At 37.3% G+C, this 17,089-nt stretch overlaps 1 protein-coding gene and 1 non-coding gene across 3 annotated transcripts; both read right to left on the bottom strand.

Annotated features, from left to right (window-relative positions):
• Positions 1-1,306: 1,306 nt before the first annotated feature.
• On the bottom strand, positions 1,307-16,756 carry LOC145225427 (low-density lipoprotein receptor-related protein 2-like). 2 transcript variants are annotated; one of them, XM_080092111.1, is made up of 22 exons: positions 16,667-16,756; positions 15,741-15,882; positions 14,401-14,486; positions 13,581-13,797; positions 12,978-13,211; positions 12,040-12,180; positions 10,998-11,121; positions 10,582-10,771; positions 10,113-10,241; positions 9,379-9,483; positions 9,073-9,213; positions 8,486-8,660; positions 8,286-8,419; positions 6,872-7,019; positions 6,338-6,507; positions 5,601-5,744; positions 4,800-4,916; positions 4,108-4,245; positions 3,225-3,443; positions 2,715-2,999; positions 2,487-2,574; positions 1,307-1,729 (listed from the first exon to the last, which is right to left on the bottom strand). In XM_080092111.1, exons 1-22 carry the CDS (start codon positions 16,734-16,736, stop codon positions 1,609-1,611), a joined length of 3,318 nt encoding a protein of 1,105 aa, XP_079948237.1. In that variant the 5' UTR covers positions 16,737-16,756; the 3' UTR covers positions 1,307-1,608. The 2 variants fall into 2 exon arrangements, with proteins under 2 accessions (XP_079948237.1, XP_079948238.1); XM_080092112.1 differs by having other exon boundaries at positions 2,715-2,906.
• Positions 5,400-5,473, bottom strand: Trnap-cgg (transfer RNA proline (anticodon CGG)). Its single transcript is given in 2 exon segments — positions 5,400-5,432; positions 5,437-5,473. It is a non-coding gene; the product is annotated as a tRNA-Pro (tRNA).
• Positions 16,757-17,089: the final 333 nt, after the last annotated feature.

The following is a 17,089-nucleotide window of genomic DNA, read 5'->3' as shown; positions in this document are numbered from 1 at the left end:
TTCAATAAAATTAAAAATATTTTATGCGTGACTGGTTTGCATGCATACACTAACCGCCAGTTTTTGAAACCGATTCTCTGACTTCTGTTGTTTGAAATAAAGAAATCATTTAATCTGTGCCTAATGCTTTTGAAAGGAATATATCCGCGCTTATCACCTTTGCGACTTGTCGTCGACAAAATAGTGTGAGAAAGACTATTGTAAATTTATTTCAATTTGTTGACATGACGTATATTTACGCTGTAGTGTTTGCGACAAACTTAAAGAGTAATCAACAAGAATGACAAGTTTAATTATATTGTTGTATTTGGAACCATCCGATTCTGCTTGATTACTAACCCAAGTTAAGATCTCATGGAGTGGATTTTCAGAAAAGTTGGTAAGTGAAAGACTGGCTAATTTATAAGTTGCTTACACGTTGATTTACACACAATTTAAAACAGTAGTCCCCAACCTTTTTAGATAAAATCCTCTCTTGACAGTTCAAAATATTTTCATTTCTCCTTGATGGACATGGACTACATAGTATATGGCAGGGGTGGCCAACTTGCCAGTCGTTAAGATCGACGAAAATTTTCTTAATTGTACGCGATCGACTGATCAGTCGTAATTTAGGCTGACACTAACACAAAGCAATAACGCAAATTTTTTCATGCGATTTGCTTGACAATTGCCACATATTTATGGTCATGAGTTTTGTTGGCAAGCATCACCTAGTTATTACAATAATAAAACGTCGCATATGCACACAATTTTTATCAAAGTAGTCAGTGGGAACTTTTAAATCTCCCCAATCAATAGCAACAGCTTCGTTAAAGCAAACACTCAAGTTGTGACGACAAACATTGTAGTTGTTACGACATAATTTGGTGCCAAAATAACAATTGTTACGCAACAAAGAAAGTGACAATTACTTAGGTATTGTCTTATTACACATGTGTGCGTTGTTTCAAAATGACAGAAGTGCTGTTTTATAATATTTAATTTGTTTTTCAATTAATAAGCGTTTGATTAGTTGTGGAGAATTTAGTGGCGATCGACCAGTCAAAAGCAGGCGATCGACCAGTCGATCGCGATCGACGTGTTGGCCACACCTGGTATATGGTAAACCATACAAAAATATCTTAAAATTGGATATTTTATCAAATTTGCAGGTTATATTTCCAGAGCTTAAGTGTCTATTTACAAACCACTTGTAAAAACTGTAAATTCCTCCCCTCAAGTTTAAAATTTCATCCCCGGTTGGGAACCACTGGCTTAAACATGATTATCTTTTACTTTCTGTTTCTAAACAAGACCACCAATATAAAATTTTAGGAATATATTCTACACAGCTGAGTAATATACAATATTGCAATGAATAAAATAACAATCTATGTATGAAATGACAAACATGAAGATATACACAGTAACTTTATCAACAGTTGGCACAATTTAAGTGAATCAAATAAACTTATTAAAATTTCATTTACCCCCTTACAGCAACTAACTTTGATTCCCCCAATCCAAACTTAACATTTAATCGTTCAATTTCAAAAATATAATAGATTTCAAATTGTGCAAAACTGAAAACAATATCACGAACATATTAAAACCAGAATCGACACATTAAAGCACAGAGTAATGGTTGCCGCCGTCATCTGTGTCGTTTTGAAGATTAATTGTGTCTTCTTTTGGTTTCCAGAAAACAGGGATTATCATTCCCACTCCTCTCTTACCATTTCTGACACTGCAAACACAAGTGGAACTGGCTTAGTTCAAAAAGGTATTTATCACAAAAATGTTACAGTGCTTTTTTGGTGATTGTTTGTGAAAAAAGTTTGTGAAAAAAGTTGTATTTTATTAGATTTGGTTAGAATTATAGTCAACCCTATTGTTTTTGTTTGCCCAAACATGCATAACTTGAAACATTTTAGTGCAAAAACAACAACTTTAAAAAGAATTAACATGAAAATAGCTTATCCAATAAAAGTTGTAGGTTTACTAAAATGACATACCATTCATCTCATGCAGTCATTTTAACATATTTAATAAGCTTAAAGTCTTGTGCAGGCATAAGCGTCAGATTTTCAGATTTTTTTTCCATTGTGGGGTGGTGAAGTTTGGTTTAAACTGGTTTGTTATACACCAAATTATTCAACATACATGTGAAGGGCATAGCTTGGAATCCCCTTTATTGACAGTGCATTAACACTGTTGTGTGAGCAGTGTGAAATAGGTTTTTTCTATGCATTGTTAAAAAAGCAAAATAATTTTGCAGTGCTTGCTTTATATGTGCTCAAAGTGAACTGACTGTTCGAGTGCAAAACAAGGAATGAAACACATGTCTAGAATGCATAAATATTTTTGACAGCATAGCTCTTTTATAATAGCCACCCCAGATATTTTAGTTGGAGAGGCACGCCACTCCTGCCACCCTGGGAATGGACACCTATGGGTGTAGGTTATAAACTTATCATTATTTATTAATACACATTGATACTTACTATTGCACGGCAACCACTGCCACAACAGCCACAAACACAATAACAAGGATTACAATTGCCGCAATAGCTCCAGAACTCATTGCATAACCTGGTGAAACAAAAAACAAAATGTTTTGCTCATTTTCCAAGAGTTGATACCTTTACTTTGTTTATTTTCTTAATATTTTTTCCAAAAGTTGGTACCTTTACTCTGCTTATTTTCTCACTTTTATTTATTAGTTAAATTACCTTTAGTTAGTTTCGCAGCCAGTGTTGCAGTGGTTGTTGCCTTTCCTGAGGTTGTTGATGCTTTTCCTGTAGGCTTCATAGGTCCTTTCTTTGTTGTTGTACGTGCAGCTGCTGCTGTTGTTGTTGTTGCTGGCGGAGCAGCTGTTGTTGTAGGTCTATGAGTTGTTGTTGCTATTATGATTGTTGTTGTACCTGTAGATGTAGTTGTTGATGTTCTTGACGTAGTTGTAGGTTGTACAGTTGTTGTACGTCTGCTGGTTGTAGCAAGTGTTGTGGGTGCTGTAGCTAAAACAAAATGCATTCTACAAGACTGGGCCGAATTGGTGGTGGTTTCAAATGTAACTTGGTTTGTTAATGTTTTTTAAAATACAAAACACCATTGTTTTGAACTCATACCATAACCATGTTTGTTTATTTGTAAAGAATGTGTGTTAACATTTTTGAGGTTAGTTGCCAAATTATGTTTGTTTTAGTTGTAAACCACCCAGTCTTGTGCATGCATTAACTTACTGGGTGCATCGACGCACTGAAGGCCATTAAGGTTGGGATACATCCATTCTCCTGAGCTGAAACACCGGTTGGTCATGTAAGACCTTGTGTCTTGTCCGAATTGAAGCAGTTGGTTTGCTGATGCACAGGTTATGTTATACTCTGGTCCATTGTCACCACAAATTGTTGCTGTTTCGATTATATTCGTTCCGAGTCCTTGCCGGGCCCGACATTGAGTTTCTGTTTAAATAATGATAGGTCTGGTTAATTGCATGTTAGGTAATGGTATGTTTCATTTTATTGCTATTGGATCGGGGATTTTTTTTAATCAGGGTGTATTTCATTTATTTCAGGGTATATTTTCATTTGAATCAGGGTATATTTCACAGGGTATATTTCATTTTATTGCATGTGGATTGTGGATTTTTTTTTTAATCTCAAACCTTCCATTTGTTGAGAAAATCTCAGCCAAATTGTGTTTAAATGCACTCAACAAAAATTGCTTGTTGATTAGATTAAGACTTCTAGTGTTTGTTAGTTTCCCACTGGGTTTTCTATGATTTCAAAAATGGCTTGAAAATCAGGAACAATTCATAGAGGATGGAAAAATCAATTTTTTTTGCAACATTACAAACCAGAGTTCAGGCTTCAGTTTGAATCAAACTGGCCTGATTACTGTGAGACTTTACACTTTACCTTATTTGTTTCATAACTCCACCTTAATAGACTTGATTTTTGGGCATTATGTTAATAAAAAACTTAACAGGTTTTGATCCCAATTTCTGCTAAACTTTTCGATTGGTTTTGGGTCCAATTTGGCCAAACGTTTGGTCTGGGTTTCGGTCCCAATTTCGGCCAAACTTTTGGACGGCAATTTCGGCCCGCATAATAATTTGGCACTCACGTGTCACTGTGAAGTCAAACGTGCAGTGTCCAACATTTCCCGAATGGTCAGTGGCGGTGTAACTAAACTCGTGGAACCCAGGTCCCAACGTGGCTGGTGACGTAATTGATGGTGACGTCAACGTCAGGTTCATTGTTGCTATGGAGATAAAATAGTATTGGCATTATTTGGCATGAGATGAGAAAAATTGTGAGTTTATTTTTAAAAAAAAGTTTACATTTTTTACACTTGCTTTAGGTTACCATGCAAATATACTACTGTTGTGGTGTTTATAGTATTTACATTAGCGTTATTTACGTAGTACAGTTGTTGCATTGCAGTTCAGTAAATTTTGCTTGGCAAAGAAACTGTACGGATGTAGTTTATTAAAACTAATACCAAAACTACCCAAGTTATTGGCTATTTATTGTTAGCTGTCAATTGTTTAATATCACTTTTCGAAATTCTGAATTGAAGGGATACATTTCAAGCCAATATGCTTGATGTGGATGCTTTACTTCTCTTATACTTCACAATGGACTGGTCAACGATATTAACGTTTTGGAACTGGTGGCCCATGGCCTAAAACGAGTTGAGAACCACTGGTCTAAAACCATTACCAAAACCAAATGTGCTCAAGATGATAAAGATGCGAAAACAATGTGTTTTACAACCACCGTGTGTTTGTGAATATTAAAGATAACACGATCTACCTGTAAAGTCATCTGTCCATGCAGGAGTAGCCCATGAGAAGGGTGTTGAGTTTGAGCAGGGAGGCAGGACTCTTATCTTGCTGGTTGGACAGGTCACCCCGTACGATGGAGGGTTGTCTGCATAAACACAAACACATATTGATTAAGCCCATGAAAAACATAAGACACACGTCCTTAAGTTTTTCATACATATATATATATATATATATATATATATATATATATATATATACATATATAAAAGGCAACACGGATATATATATATATATCGCCTTATCAGTGAACTTGTATAAAGTGATACAAATTAGTCGTTCAATATGTGCAAGTTTATCCCAGTTTTTCGACGAGTTTCTTCCTTATAAATTCAAAACATTTTTATTTCCCCCTAAAATACTAAATAGTAAATGCTAGACCGTACAATGATCATTTAAAATTGGGTCTTTCATCAACTTCACAGGCTTTATTTCCAGAGCTTAAGTGTATGTTTCCAAACCAGTATAAATTAAATCACAGTACGCCAGGCCTATTAAAGGCGTCATACCGAATCAGCCGGTCACCAAGCATTCACCACCATACAGCAAGGCGTAGGCTAGAAAATCTAGCCTGCGGTGGGATTCGAACCCACGACAGGAGTATTTCCGGGACTTGCGCTCTACCAACTGAGCTACACAGGCTCAGTGAAGAAACCGCCGAAAGTCGAATCACAAACACCATTGTACAAAGGTGTCTACTTCCAGACCAGTATTAATTAAGGTAAATTCCTTTCTTAAGTTTTAAAATTCCCCCTTTGCGAATTCTCACCTGGTCTTTGCGTTCCATCGTTGGTGCAGAGATTGGACGTCACAAGGTTAAATCCGTCCTGGCACAAACACTTCGAAGTGCCGCGCGTTAAAGCCACGCAGTTTGAGTTACAACCCTTCAGTGCACACGGTCGTCCAAGTTTGTCTGAATAAACGTGATAGTCATTAAACACAGTCCGAATTTTCGCTTTCGTTTGCATATTAGCACTTGATTGGGGAGAGACGGATTAAGCAACAAATTTGCCTTGAAATGAAAAAAGCGTGCGAAATAAGGGACACATGTTTCCTAACTTGCCGTTGCTATGCTTTGTTGTGGTGTTTTAAATGTAAGTTGGACAACTAAAGCCGTTTTCAATATGTTAACAACAAACTAGCAATGCAAAAGCATCGAGCCAATAAATGACAAGCTGCAGACAGTGCACACTGTTTCAACCTATAAGGTCTCATCAGTGCAGCCAGTGACGAGAGATCGGCCGTATTGGTTAGTGTAGCCATTCAACGGCACTCCAGTTTGTTGGAAGTAACAGGGTAAAATCCATACCTACCAATTCTGTTTGATGTCACAACTGGGCAAACTAGCTAATTATAAATATTACATGTACATTTTAAACAGGGAGTTGTTTTCTGGGATGATAAATGTTTTAGAAACTGCGTTGAACCGCTTCAAATAAGCGTTCGAGTTTATTCAAACCAGAAACCACGAAGTTTGTTAAACAAAAATCCTGCACATTTTCTTACTTATGTACTGAATGAAGTAACTGGTGTCGTAATACACCATGCTACGGATCCTATAAAAGTCCCTGGGACCGAAAGGGGAAGCACCGGGGTTCGCAGCACTGGGGTCAATCACCTCCATGTAGTTCCTCGTTCGGTCGTTGAAGTAAATCAGATCGTTGATTACTTGGATTCTGCCGAAAAAAAATTAGGAAATGAACAAGATTTCTCATCTTTGTTTCCACGAATGTCGTGGTTTTCAAATTTTTTGTTTACAAAATTATTATTTTAAAGTTTTTTTTACGAACTTGAACCCACTTTAGAAAATGTGCTTGGTTCTTGTAAGATAACATTAAAACAGTTTATAGTTGAAGAAAAATTACACACAGGGGTGTAAAAGTAATTTTCTTCTGACAATCGCTGATAATTGTACACTAATGATTATGATAACAATTGTTATTGTAATACATAAAACTTTTCGCTTAATTCAAGCATTTCAGGCGCATAATCTTCTTAAATATATGTTAAAAACTTACGAACTATTGACTTGTGACTTACTCGGTTACAATTCCGTTCTTTCGCTTGCCATCCTTCAGGTTGTAAAATGTTCTATTTGTGGGGATTGTCCCTGTTACGTTGGCGAGTAAGGCCAGAGAGATGCCGTATATCTGAGATCTCTTTGATTCGGTGAAGTAGAGGATGCGATCTATGGGTGAAAAATAACTTTAGTTGGGTTGAAAATCTATAGCAGGAAGTGTTGAAAGTAACTTGTGCTTTGGATGTCCCTATGTTGTTAAGATGAACATACAGCCGGGAAAGGACTCCTGTCGTGGGTTCGAATCCCACCGCGGACTAGTTTTTCTAGCCTACGCCTTGCCATATGGAAATGCTTGGTGACAGGCTAATTCGGTTTAATGCCTTCAATGGGCCCATGGCGTGCTATGATTCATTTGAATTCAATTAATTTAACAAACCAGTTCGATCATTGATCGGCTAAGGTGCCTTGCTGTATGGGAACGCCTTCAAAAGGTCAGGCGTATACTATACATTTTCGGAATGAGTTTGTTATTATTAAGGGTAACTTCAACGGATTTATACGTCTGTATTATACAGGCTATTCAAAATCTCTATCTGCTTTTTATTCGCGACATTTGTTTCGTCTGTCCGTTGCTGATTTATCAATGGGCACTGTCACATGACCAGTTTTTTTTTAAGGTTTGGTTTGGGTGACCGCTAAGTAGTTTTAAGAGACCGCGAGTGCTTCATTTTAATACCAAAAATAGCCATTTCCAAATTTTGGGATACCGCTGGAGAAATTTGGGGGACCGTTTCGGTCCCCCAAAACACCTTAAAAAAGCACTGCACATGACAAGCGTTTAACAATCTTGCATTGTCTATTTCTGGATTGTCGTGATTGTTCAGAGGAAAAACTTTGGCACACGTGACTGCAACACGAGACTGTCTTTTTTCTGTGTTGTGTAATTTGTTTAATGTCACCAAACTTTTAAAACAGACAGACTTACAGATTAGCTGGTGAATTGACAATAAACTTCCGCAAGTGTGTGAAAACTATTTACCTTATCTGCTTTTTTGGTAAAAAATAACCCTGAAAATGTTGAATTTAACAAACCATAATGCACATGTACACTGTCTTCACATATCCGTTTATTTTAAACCAATTTAGTGGTGAAATGCAGAGTTGGAATTTAGAAATGATATTTTTTGAAATTATATCGCAAACACACAATTCAACGTTTCTTTAAGTATGAAGACTTACAGCAGCTTCGCTAAAGCCAGACTTGCGATTAAAGTTACATAAACGTGTAGTTTATTTTTAAATATGAAACGCTTTCCTACTTTTTTGGTCAATTTGGAGGCACAGACCTAAAGAGCAGCTTTACTTGTTAAAGAATTGCAATTAAAGTTATACAAGGGTTTAGTTTAAAAAAAATTAAAAAGTATTTTTCCCTACTTTTTTGGTCAATGGTTATTCCATGCGGCCAGTTGAGGTTGTCAAACACAATTTCTTTCTGCGATCCGTCGTAATTCATTCTCCACAACTGACCCTGGTCGTTTGTACTTCGCGTATCAGTCCAATAAACTTTCCTGACACAAAAAAATCACACAACTGTTACCGAACTGACGTTTTACAATGCCTTTGTTTCGTCATACTTCATTTGCAAGTCGAGTGTCAATTGTCGAATGCTGGTTTTGTTTCTTTGCGCGCGATCCGGTTTCATTATTGTGGTGACGTAACCGTTGATTGCGTCAGCGAACGCGATGTATTGTGTGTCGTCATCAATGTAGAACAGATTCTGGTCCAAGGGGTCGAACGCCAAAAATCGAGCTGCGGAAACATGACATGTATTGCGTCAGTGGTGTTACGTAATAATTCGTAATTATATCATTTCACTTGCTTTAAAATGACTCGTAAAGCGATAGAGGATGTTACACGTTTTTTTGGTTTGTTTTTTTCATCCCAAAACATTGCAACCTTACTCTTTGAAAGCGTGACAAATAAACCATTGATTGATTGATACTCCCTAGACCAGGAGTCGGCAACCTTTTTAGCACTGCGGACCGGGTTAAAACTGAAATTTTATATCATGTACCGGCCTCTAAAAACCACAAATGTTCAGTACTAAAAAACAATTACAGTTGCTACAACTTTGATGCAATTTGATGCAAAGCAAGTTTGATGCCGACCACTGCCCTTGACCGCTGAACACATCCTGTTGTTGTTTAGTTGGTAAACTTACCGTGCACTTTGTCGACCAGTGTGCGTGCAGTGGCTCCGTTTATTGTGGATTTGAATATTTTCTGTTTTTGTTTGTCTGACCAGAAAACAAAACTTCCCGCTCCACCGTCGTTTGTCATGAAGGTTACCTTAGATGCTTGCGCTGCGAAAGTAAATGCGAGTTACATTATTTAATCACAGAAGCGAGTTTGTCACTCGGAGTTTGGTCGGAGTAGCTACTCACCCATTGGAAAAATGGTCGGAGTAGTCACACAAAAACACACATTCGAGTTAGTTAATCGGAGTTATGGTCGGAGTAGTTACTCACCCATTGGAAACACGGAGTAGTTTGAGGACGAGTTATCGAGTGAAACTCGGAAAATTTTTCCCTGTCCTGCATCGCTGACCAACATGTAACGGGTTCCGACAGAATCTGACAAACAAATTATTCCATGTAATTACTTTGCAATGTCGTAGAGTTAGCTCAAATCGGTCAAGTTCACAAGTTTATTAAAACCTAAGTAGATATAGGGACTGACGATGACAAAAGGCGAAATATCTGACAAACAAATAGTTCCATGTGATTACTACGTACTACTCAGTTTCATACATTTGACTTAAATCGTCCAAGCGAAATATGTTTTCTTAAAGATTATCGACTGATTCTGTTTCTTTGGAAACCTGTTTCCATATTTAGAGTTCTACTTGAAATAAAACAGTGATCGTCGATAAGTATGTGGCCTGTCAGAGGGTCAGATACCGCTCAATCAAATGATTCTAGGCTGGGTAGATACAAACTCATTTTCCCCCCTAAATCCATGTTTTGGCTATTTTGAAAACAAAACCCATCAAATCGCCACCATAGCAATCACTTTTTTTCACGGGGTTCGAACCCGCACCGGGGACGAATCCTGATCAGGTTTTTTGTGTGCCTGTTTCGGGGCCAGGCGCGCCGGACCATTCGGCCAAGTTTCTGTTTGCGAATGAATGAGTGAGTTAACCAGTTTAGCACCACCATTTCCCGGTGCAAATTACGTCACAATGACATCACAAACGGCTTACTTGTGATGCAGCCTGTGTCTCCTTGCTTGGTGTAACCGATTGAGCAAATGCATTCCCTTGTTGCGTTGAGCCGTGGAAGGCAGATGTGAGCGCATTCTGGTGAGGCTTGGCACGAACCGGTCACCAAAACTGCAAAGTAAACAACACATTTAAACAGTTTTTTTCCAATGCAACGGACTGGCAACATGCATCGGTGGGAAACTTAGTAACTTTCTACTTTAAAACGTGTAATGCAGTGGTTCCTAACCGGGGAGGAATTTTAAACTTGAACAAAGGAATTTACTTTAATTTTTAGATGGGGTTTGTAAATAGACGCTTCAGCTCTGGGAATGTAACCTATAAAGTTGATAAAAGACCCAACTTTGAACGATCATTGTATGGTTTAGCATGTACTAAGGAAGGAATTGTTGAAAGTGGTTGGGAACCACTGGTTTAAAGTTTCGTGCCAGTGTACAATGCAGCAACAAACCTGGATCAAACGGCGATTGCTCTGTCTGTCGTGACATCACAGTCACCCCGCGGGGTTTCCCCGTCAGTTTGTAGTTTCCCACATTCAACCTTCCCTTCTGGTTCCTGCCTTTGGGAATCCACCACAGATGGTAGTAGAGCGCCCCTGTGTTGTCGATACGACGGTGGACGTCGGTCACATAAAGAATGCTCTGTGACATAACAATAATTTTGGAATTAATTTAAGGCTTTTGCGAGGAATTTTAAGTTAAATTTCAAGGTTTTTGAAATTTAGGTAAATGCGTGTTTCTTTACAGACAGGTTGTCTCTTGTATTTGAACAACTTATAAAATCTAACATTTGCTAAATTCAGTTTAAAGAAGAATCTCAGTTTGGATGTTGTTTAATCAGTCTATCCATATCAGTAAGTTTACGTACATTGAAGGAGGCGATACCCCAATATATAGATGAACCGCTGTAATATTTCTGCGTCTTGTTGGTTCCGTCAAAGTTGCTACTCATCACTAAACTTCCATAACCCGTGAAATCGGTCCAATACAATCTGAAAAAGCACAGACAATAACCACATTTCATGCACATAACTTCAACGCTCGAAATTAGATTCATCCTTCTCCTTTGAAATGTACGTAAATTTTGAACAATTTCAAGGCATTTTTTTGTAGATTTTGAAAATACAGATAGTCTTGTGGCATCGGAATGCACTAAGCTTGTGTGTGATACAAAAATACAAAAAAAATAGAATGTGACATTAAAGCAGCCACATTGTGCATTCATCTCAAACCTTTCAGTGTTCTACAACTCAACCATTTCTATTTTATTTAACTTTTGAATAAATATGTTTGGGTAAAAACCGTACCAGAACACAAAAATGCGAATAGTTTTACCAAAACGATATGATGTGCTTAATGGTTACAGATACTGATGGTGCTGTTAAGGAGAAATATATGTATGTGTTAAAATCTTAAGGACGAATGACTGAATGTATTTTATGAACTTAATGCAGCAATATATACATCTTCAAATCGTAAAGGCAAATGATCTAACGTTTTTTGTGAACTTAGTACTTAAAAAGTTGCGGAAAAGCTTTTATTAAAGCTTGTGCGACCCGCTGAGACGCTTGGATTTCAAAAGTACTGGTAAACGAGTCCAATTATTATATATTTTTGAGCTGATGATGCTAGTTTTCTGCGATCTGTCAAAATGTGGCTAGAATTAAATACGAATTATACTTGTAGTTAAGCATATTTGGTAAGAAACAAAGCAAAATCACTTTGTGTGATGCACATGTGCGGCCCTCGATCCAGTTTTGACATTTATAATTGGCCCTACACTACAGTAACAAAGGTTTCCCACCCCTGGTTTAAACCCTTTAAGCTTCACAGTGTGGTTCGAAAACCCTTTCAGCAAACCCATCCACTATACAACAGACAGTTTTAGGAAAACAATTTGTTCCACTCACTTTTCGTCGGCGTAATCAACAGTCATGCCTGTGACGTCATGTACTTCCGGATACGCGAACAATGTGGTCGCGTTTTTTCCCGCCAAATCCGTCCTGATAATCTTTGACCCTTGCAACTTGTACGTGGAGAAAAACAGAAACCTGGAGAATTGTTTCATGATTAGTGTGAAGCAGCATTTAATATTTGGGTTGAAATAGGAGTGTTATCGACTTGTTGCCGATTTTATTCTCCGAATTAAAGTTTTTAAAGGAATTCGTTTTGTTTTCTATTTCAGACTATTTTCAGTCTGTTATTATATGCGACTGTTTGTCTCAATCGCTCGCACTGAGTGATTTATAATATACTACACACAGTTTATTATTTCATGACTAGTTTGAGGCAGTATTTAGTAATTTAGTTAATTCAGAAGTGCTTTGACTTGTTGCTTGCTTTCTTCTTTTCAGCAGTTGCGATCGTTTTTTTTTGTCTTTTGTCTATGTGCGTTGTTTTTAACCTGGGGTGTACGGCCTGTTATTAGGGCTGTATTGTTGAACTACTTGGGTTAACTCAGTGGCTCCCAAACGTTTTCAACGAATTCTACACTTATCAATTTGAACGATTTTCATTCCTCCCCCATAGACTACAATGTAATAGGTCTGGAGCAGTGGTGGGATTCAAATATTTTTGTCAGCCGGTTCTGTTACAAAAGTCATATTTTTCAGCCGGTTCTGTTACAAAAAGTCCATTGACAGTAGCCAGTAATGCTAACCGGTTTGCTGATCTTATAAAATTTCGTGAGACGGTCTTATAGAACCGGTGCAAACGGTTGAATCCCACCACTGCCATTTTTATTCCTCTCCTTTAGACTACAATGTAATAGGTCTGGCGTATTGTGATTTCTATCGCAGACACTTGTAATCCAGTGTACACCTGCTATGTTGTGAGATCTTTCTCTTACCTCTTTGTAGAGTGCAGTGCAAGTCCATAGGCTGGGTCAGGGTCGGCTTTATGGATGGGAGCGTAATATTGAAACTGGTTGTCAGCCACCAGAACCCATTTCATCGACGAATCGGTGAGATAAAGGTTCCTGTTCCTCCAGTCATAAGCTATATTCTCGATTCCGTGGCCCATGCCTTCCAAGTAAAGTGACGTGTCGTTGGTGGTTTGATCGTAAATCCCAAGATACCGTGTTCTGCGTTACAAGTTTAGTTTTAACTTTAGGGATTGTGGGTATTAATATTATTCCTCATGAATTCGTTTGTTTGAAGGTTGTTTTTCACTTTATGCCATTGTTGTCATAAGGCTTTTGTAACCGACTCTACATTTTTCGTACACTCATTTTTCGAAAGGGTATTAAAAATGTTTGAGTGGTTTGTTTCTTAGTTTTAATATTTAAAGTCAGTGCCTCGAAGTATCTATTTTGAAGTCTCGACGTTATAACAGCAATTTTGTTGAAAATGGGGTGGGATTTGAACTGTTCTAACTAATTTTGTGGCCAAAAAAGTTCCAGAAAACTTAACAGCAACCAAACCTTAACAAAAGTGAAACAATGTCGCCAAACCTGTAATCGGCGAAAAATATTTGCTTGGACGCATAATCTGAAGCCACCGCCCAAAACTCGGCTGTCGTGCCGGGGTTCGAACCCACAAACACTGTAACATTGATCTTTGAGCTAGGTGATTGACGTCTTACAACCTCAGGATCAGCAGGCAATGAATATAGTTGAGTGGTTTTGTTAACTTGGTTCACGTTCGTCCAGATCACCAAGGAATCGTCGGCTGTTGGGGAAAATGTGAAATCAGTTGATACAATTTCGGTCCTAGCTTTGAATCTTATGCTAATCTGTGTGTGATGGCGTTTTGACTTGGTCGCTTAATTATTTAGAGAAAAAGTTAGATACACTTTTGTCTTAGCTTGGGGGTTTCTCAATCTGCTGTGTGATGTTTAATATTGTTTGGTCACTTAACAACCTTTACCATCAGCAAATTTGCCTTAAAAATAACGTAACCATGTCAGCAACTTTTTTGGCCACAGTTTAAACTATTAAACGTAAGCAAAATTTGGATAGAGACGTTTTTTGTGACGCGAATCCAGTTTTATTGAGCAAGAGTCATTAGATTTATCCAACCTGCTTTGCGTTGTGCAAAGGAGGATTTAGTTGTTTTCTGGATAACAAAGCATGCCACACAATAACCATATTTACTATAGATAGTATATCATATAAATCGAGATATAAAGTCGGAGGCTTCTTTTTGACAGTTTTTCACCGATTTTTTGTTGTAGCAGTTTCCTTTGTTTTACGTATAAATTATAATGATAAAAACATAGACATACAATGTTGAGATTACAAAGCACCCTCTAAATATTTTAATGTTACTTACGGCATTTAGTAATATTGCAGTAATCCCACTTTTTACTTGAGTTTGTCGTGTAACACCAAGTTCCAAGTATATCGTGGTCGGGATTCCTAAAATATAACAATATTAATATGAAGGAAATAACCCAAATTCGTTTCTCGTTAAACCAACTTCCGACATTAATCCATTTCAAAGTGGTTCCTTCGTACACGTTACACAAAAATAATGGTATTGGCTCTTTCCAGACAGCATTTGGTTGTTAATTTTTGTACATTTGAATGTTACGTATTAACAGAAAACTATTGATAGTGTTGTCTTTGTAAAAAGCCACACAAGCAGAGGGAATGTCCTTTTTTAAACAACATACGGCTGTTCATCTTTAGGGCCTATATATTTTAATATTTTCATGTTGTTTTCTTGTTATTTTAACCAAGAACATTAACTATTTTAAATGGTTCTCGCACAAACATACCATATAACAACAAAGTTTTTTTAATTTTTTTGTATGGTTTATAACAGTGGTTCTCAAAGTATGGGTCGCGCAGGGTCAAAAAATGGGTCGCGCTACCGTAATTCAATTCTGCCCAAACGAACTATTACTGAATTAAGTAAACACAAGCGAATTTACTTAATGCAGTAATAAAGTCACCTCACTCGACCACGTTGTACAGTAAAATGAACCAATCATTAGTAATGATAATGATTTGATTCATTACCACAAACAGACAATAGCCTTCCAACTTTACTGTTACGCACATGGCGATTGTAACGTCATAGCACGGGAAATAATAAGCCAAGGTAATGATGCGAAACCGAACGTGGAGATGTAATGGTCAGCGTTTAAGGATGAGTAAGTGTTAGATTTGGGATTCACTTCTATCAACGATCATGGTGCTGTAAAGCCGCAATGTGTGCTGTGTTATGCAGTGTTGTCAAATGAATCAAGCTCGTTCAGCCTGCAGCCATTTTTTACATGGTCAGACTCCTATGCGGCGACGACGTGGCCTCGAAATTGCAGTACGTCTCGTTATTGAACAGCACAGTTAAATATATAAACCATTTGTTTGTAATCACCACTCATTGTTTCATAGAACTGTGTACTACAAATGCTTGTCTGTGTCTTTTTCTATTTCATGCATATCAGAAAAAATACATTTTTTAAGGTTTGGGTCGTGAGGTGTTCATAATTTGGGTCGCGGGTAAAAAAGTTTGAGAACCACTGGTTTATGATCTAGGTATTACACCAGTATTTTTATTTCCCTCGTTTCTTTGTGTGATTCTTTCATCAAAGGCGCGCAAAGATATAGGGATGTGATTTTCCATGTAACACAATATCTGCATATTTAAACACTTGTAATATTCACCTGCAGAAGTTGTGGTTCCCACCATCGGCTGGGGTATACTTGGGAATATGTGGAGATTTTGCTGTCCAATTCTGGCAGGTGTAACCGAGATTTGTGGTGCTTTGATTTCCGCTGTACCAGACCGAGGGGCCACTCAGACACTCTGTAACGGAATAAATATTCGTGCAATGAAGATAGGGACAAGACTTGGTTTGAATGATCGACGTTTAGATGATGTAATGTTTTTGTACAATTAGTTGTGACGCGGGTAGGGTTGCCTTGATAGAATTATAATTCAAACAACTTTGTTGTACGTACAATAAAATTTCTAAATCTAAATCATTAACAAACAAAGGGTTGACTTGTTAATTCGAACAATTTTGCCTGATTATAGTACAATATACATGCACACATGTAAAAGATAATTATAATTGTTTATTTTATGTCAAATTTGCCACGCTTGTGACAAACAACAGAAAAAGTGATTTTGATTTTTTTTTTTGCTATTTTTTTGTATAATTAAGCAAAACTAAATTAGCGTTGTTTTAGTTTTTTACTAACAGAAAATACAGAAACGGTCCCCACTAAGCAAATGTTCACCAAACTGTTGACGTCCAAGGTTAGTTTGCACGAAACTAGATTCTGTATCATTCAAAATTACTCAAGTTAATATCGGAAACAGTCATACATGTGTGCAGTACAATATAAGCTTGTCATTCATCTGGCAATAAATATGGTAACATAACACTTATGTGGTTAGATAAAATGATGATATATGGGCGGGGACTTGTAATAATATCGGAACACCTTCAGGAATTTTCGAATTTACCCGAAAGATTTCTCGTAAACCCTTTGAAAACGTTTGGCTCTATTATAAACGTTACAAACGAAAACCAAACACTTTATTATCGTTTGTTGTGACGAAATAATATGTGTTTGTGACGTACCTTGACCTGATTGGGCGAGGGTTTGATGGCAAAACGCCAAAACCAACAACAATCCTAAACACGTATTCATCTGTAATACAAAACAACAAGTTTCAAAATCCATTTAAATCTGGTGAACCTGTCTTGCACTTCATACATATGTATCCACGTTCAGTTGTGTTGCTATAGTTCTGCAATTATTTTTCTAGCCTGTGAAATTGCCATAAAAGTTAGAAACTGAACAACAAACGGTTGTGGGTTCGAATCTCACTGTATCCTGTCGTAACTGACTTTAGACAAATAATATTTTCCAAACACCAAGCTAGTTTTTGGTACAAGCGGGCTGACTTGATGTAATTTTTTCTTGGTTTGTCCGGCTCATTTTTAAAGATTTTTCTCTCAGCCTTGTTCTAGTTTCAGACCAATATACTTAAAAAACTGTCA

This window comes from Phallusia mammillata, chromosome 4 (assembly GCF_965637545.1).
Source record: "Phallusia mammillata chromosome 4, kaPhaMamm4.hap1.1, whole genome shotgun sequence".
NCBI lineage: Eukaryota > Metazoa > Chordata > Ascidiacea > Phlebobranchia > Ascidiidae > Phallusia > Phallusia mammillata.
The sequence above is the reverse complement of the archived record's forward strand: the minus strand, read 5'-3'. Positions and strand labels throughout refer to the sequence as shown.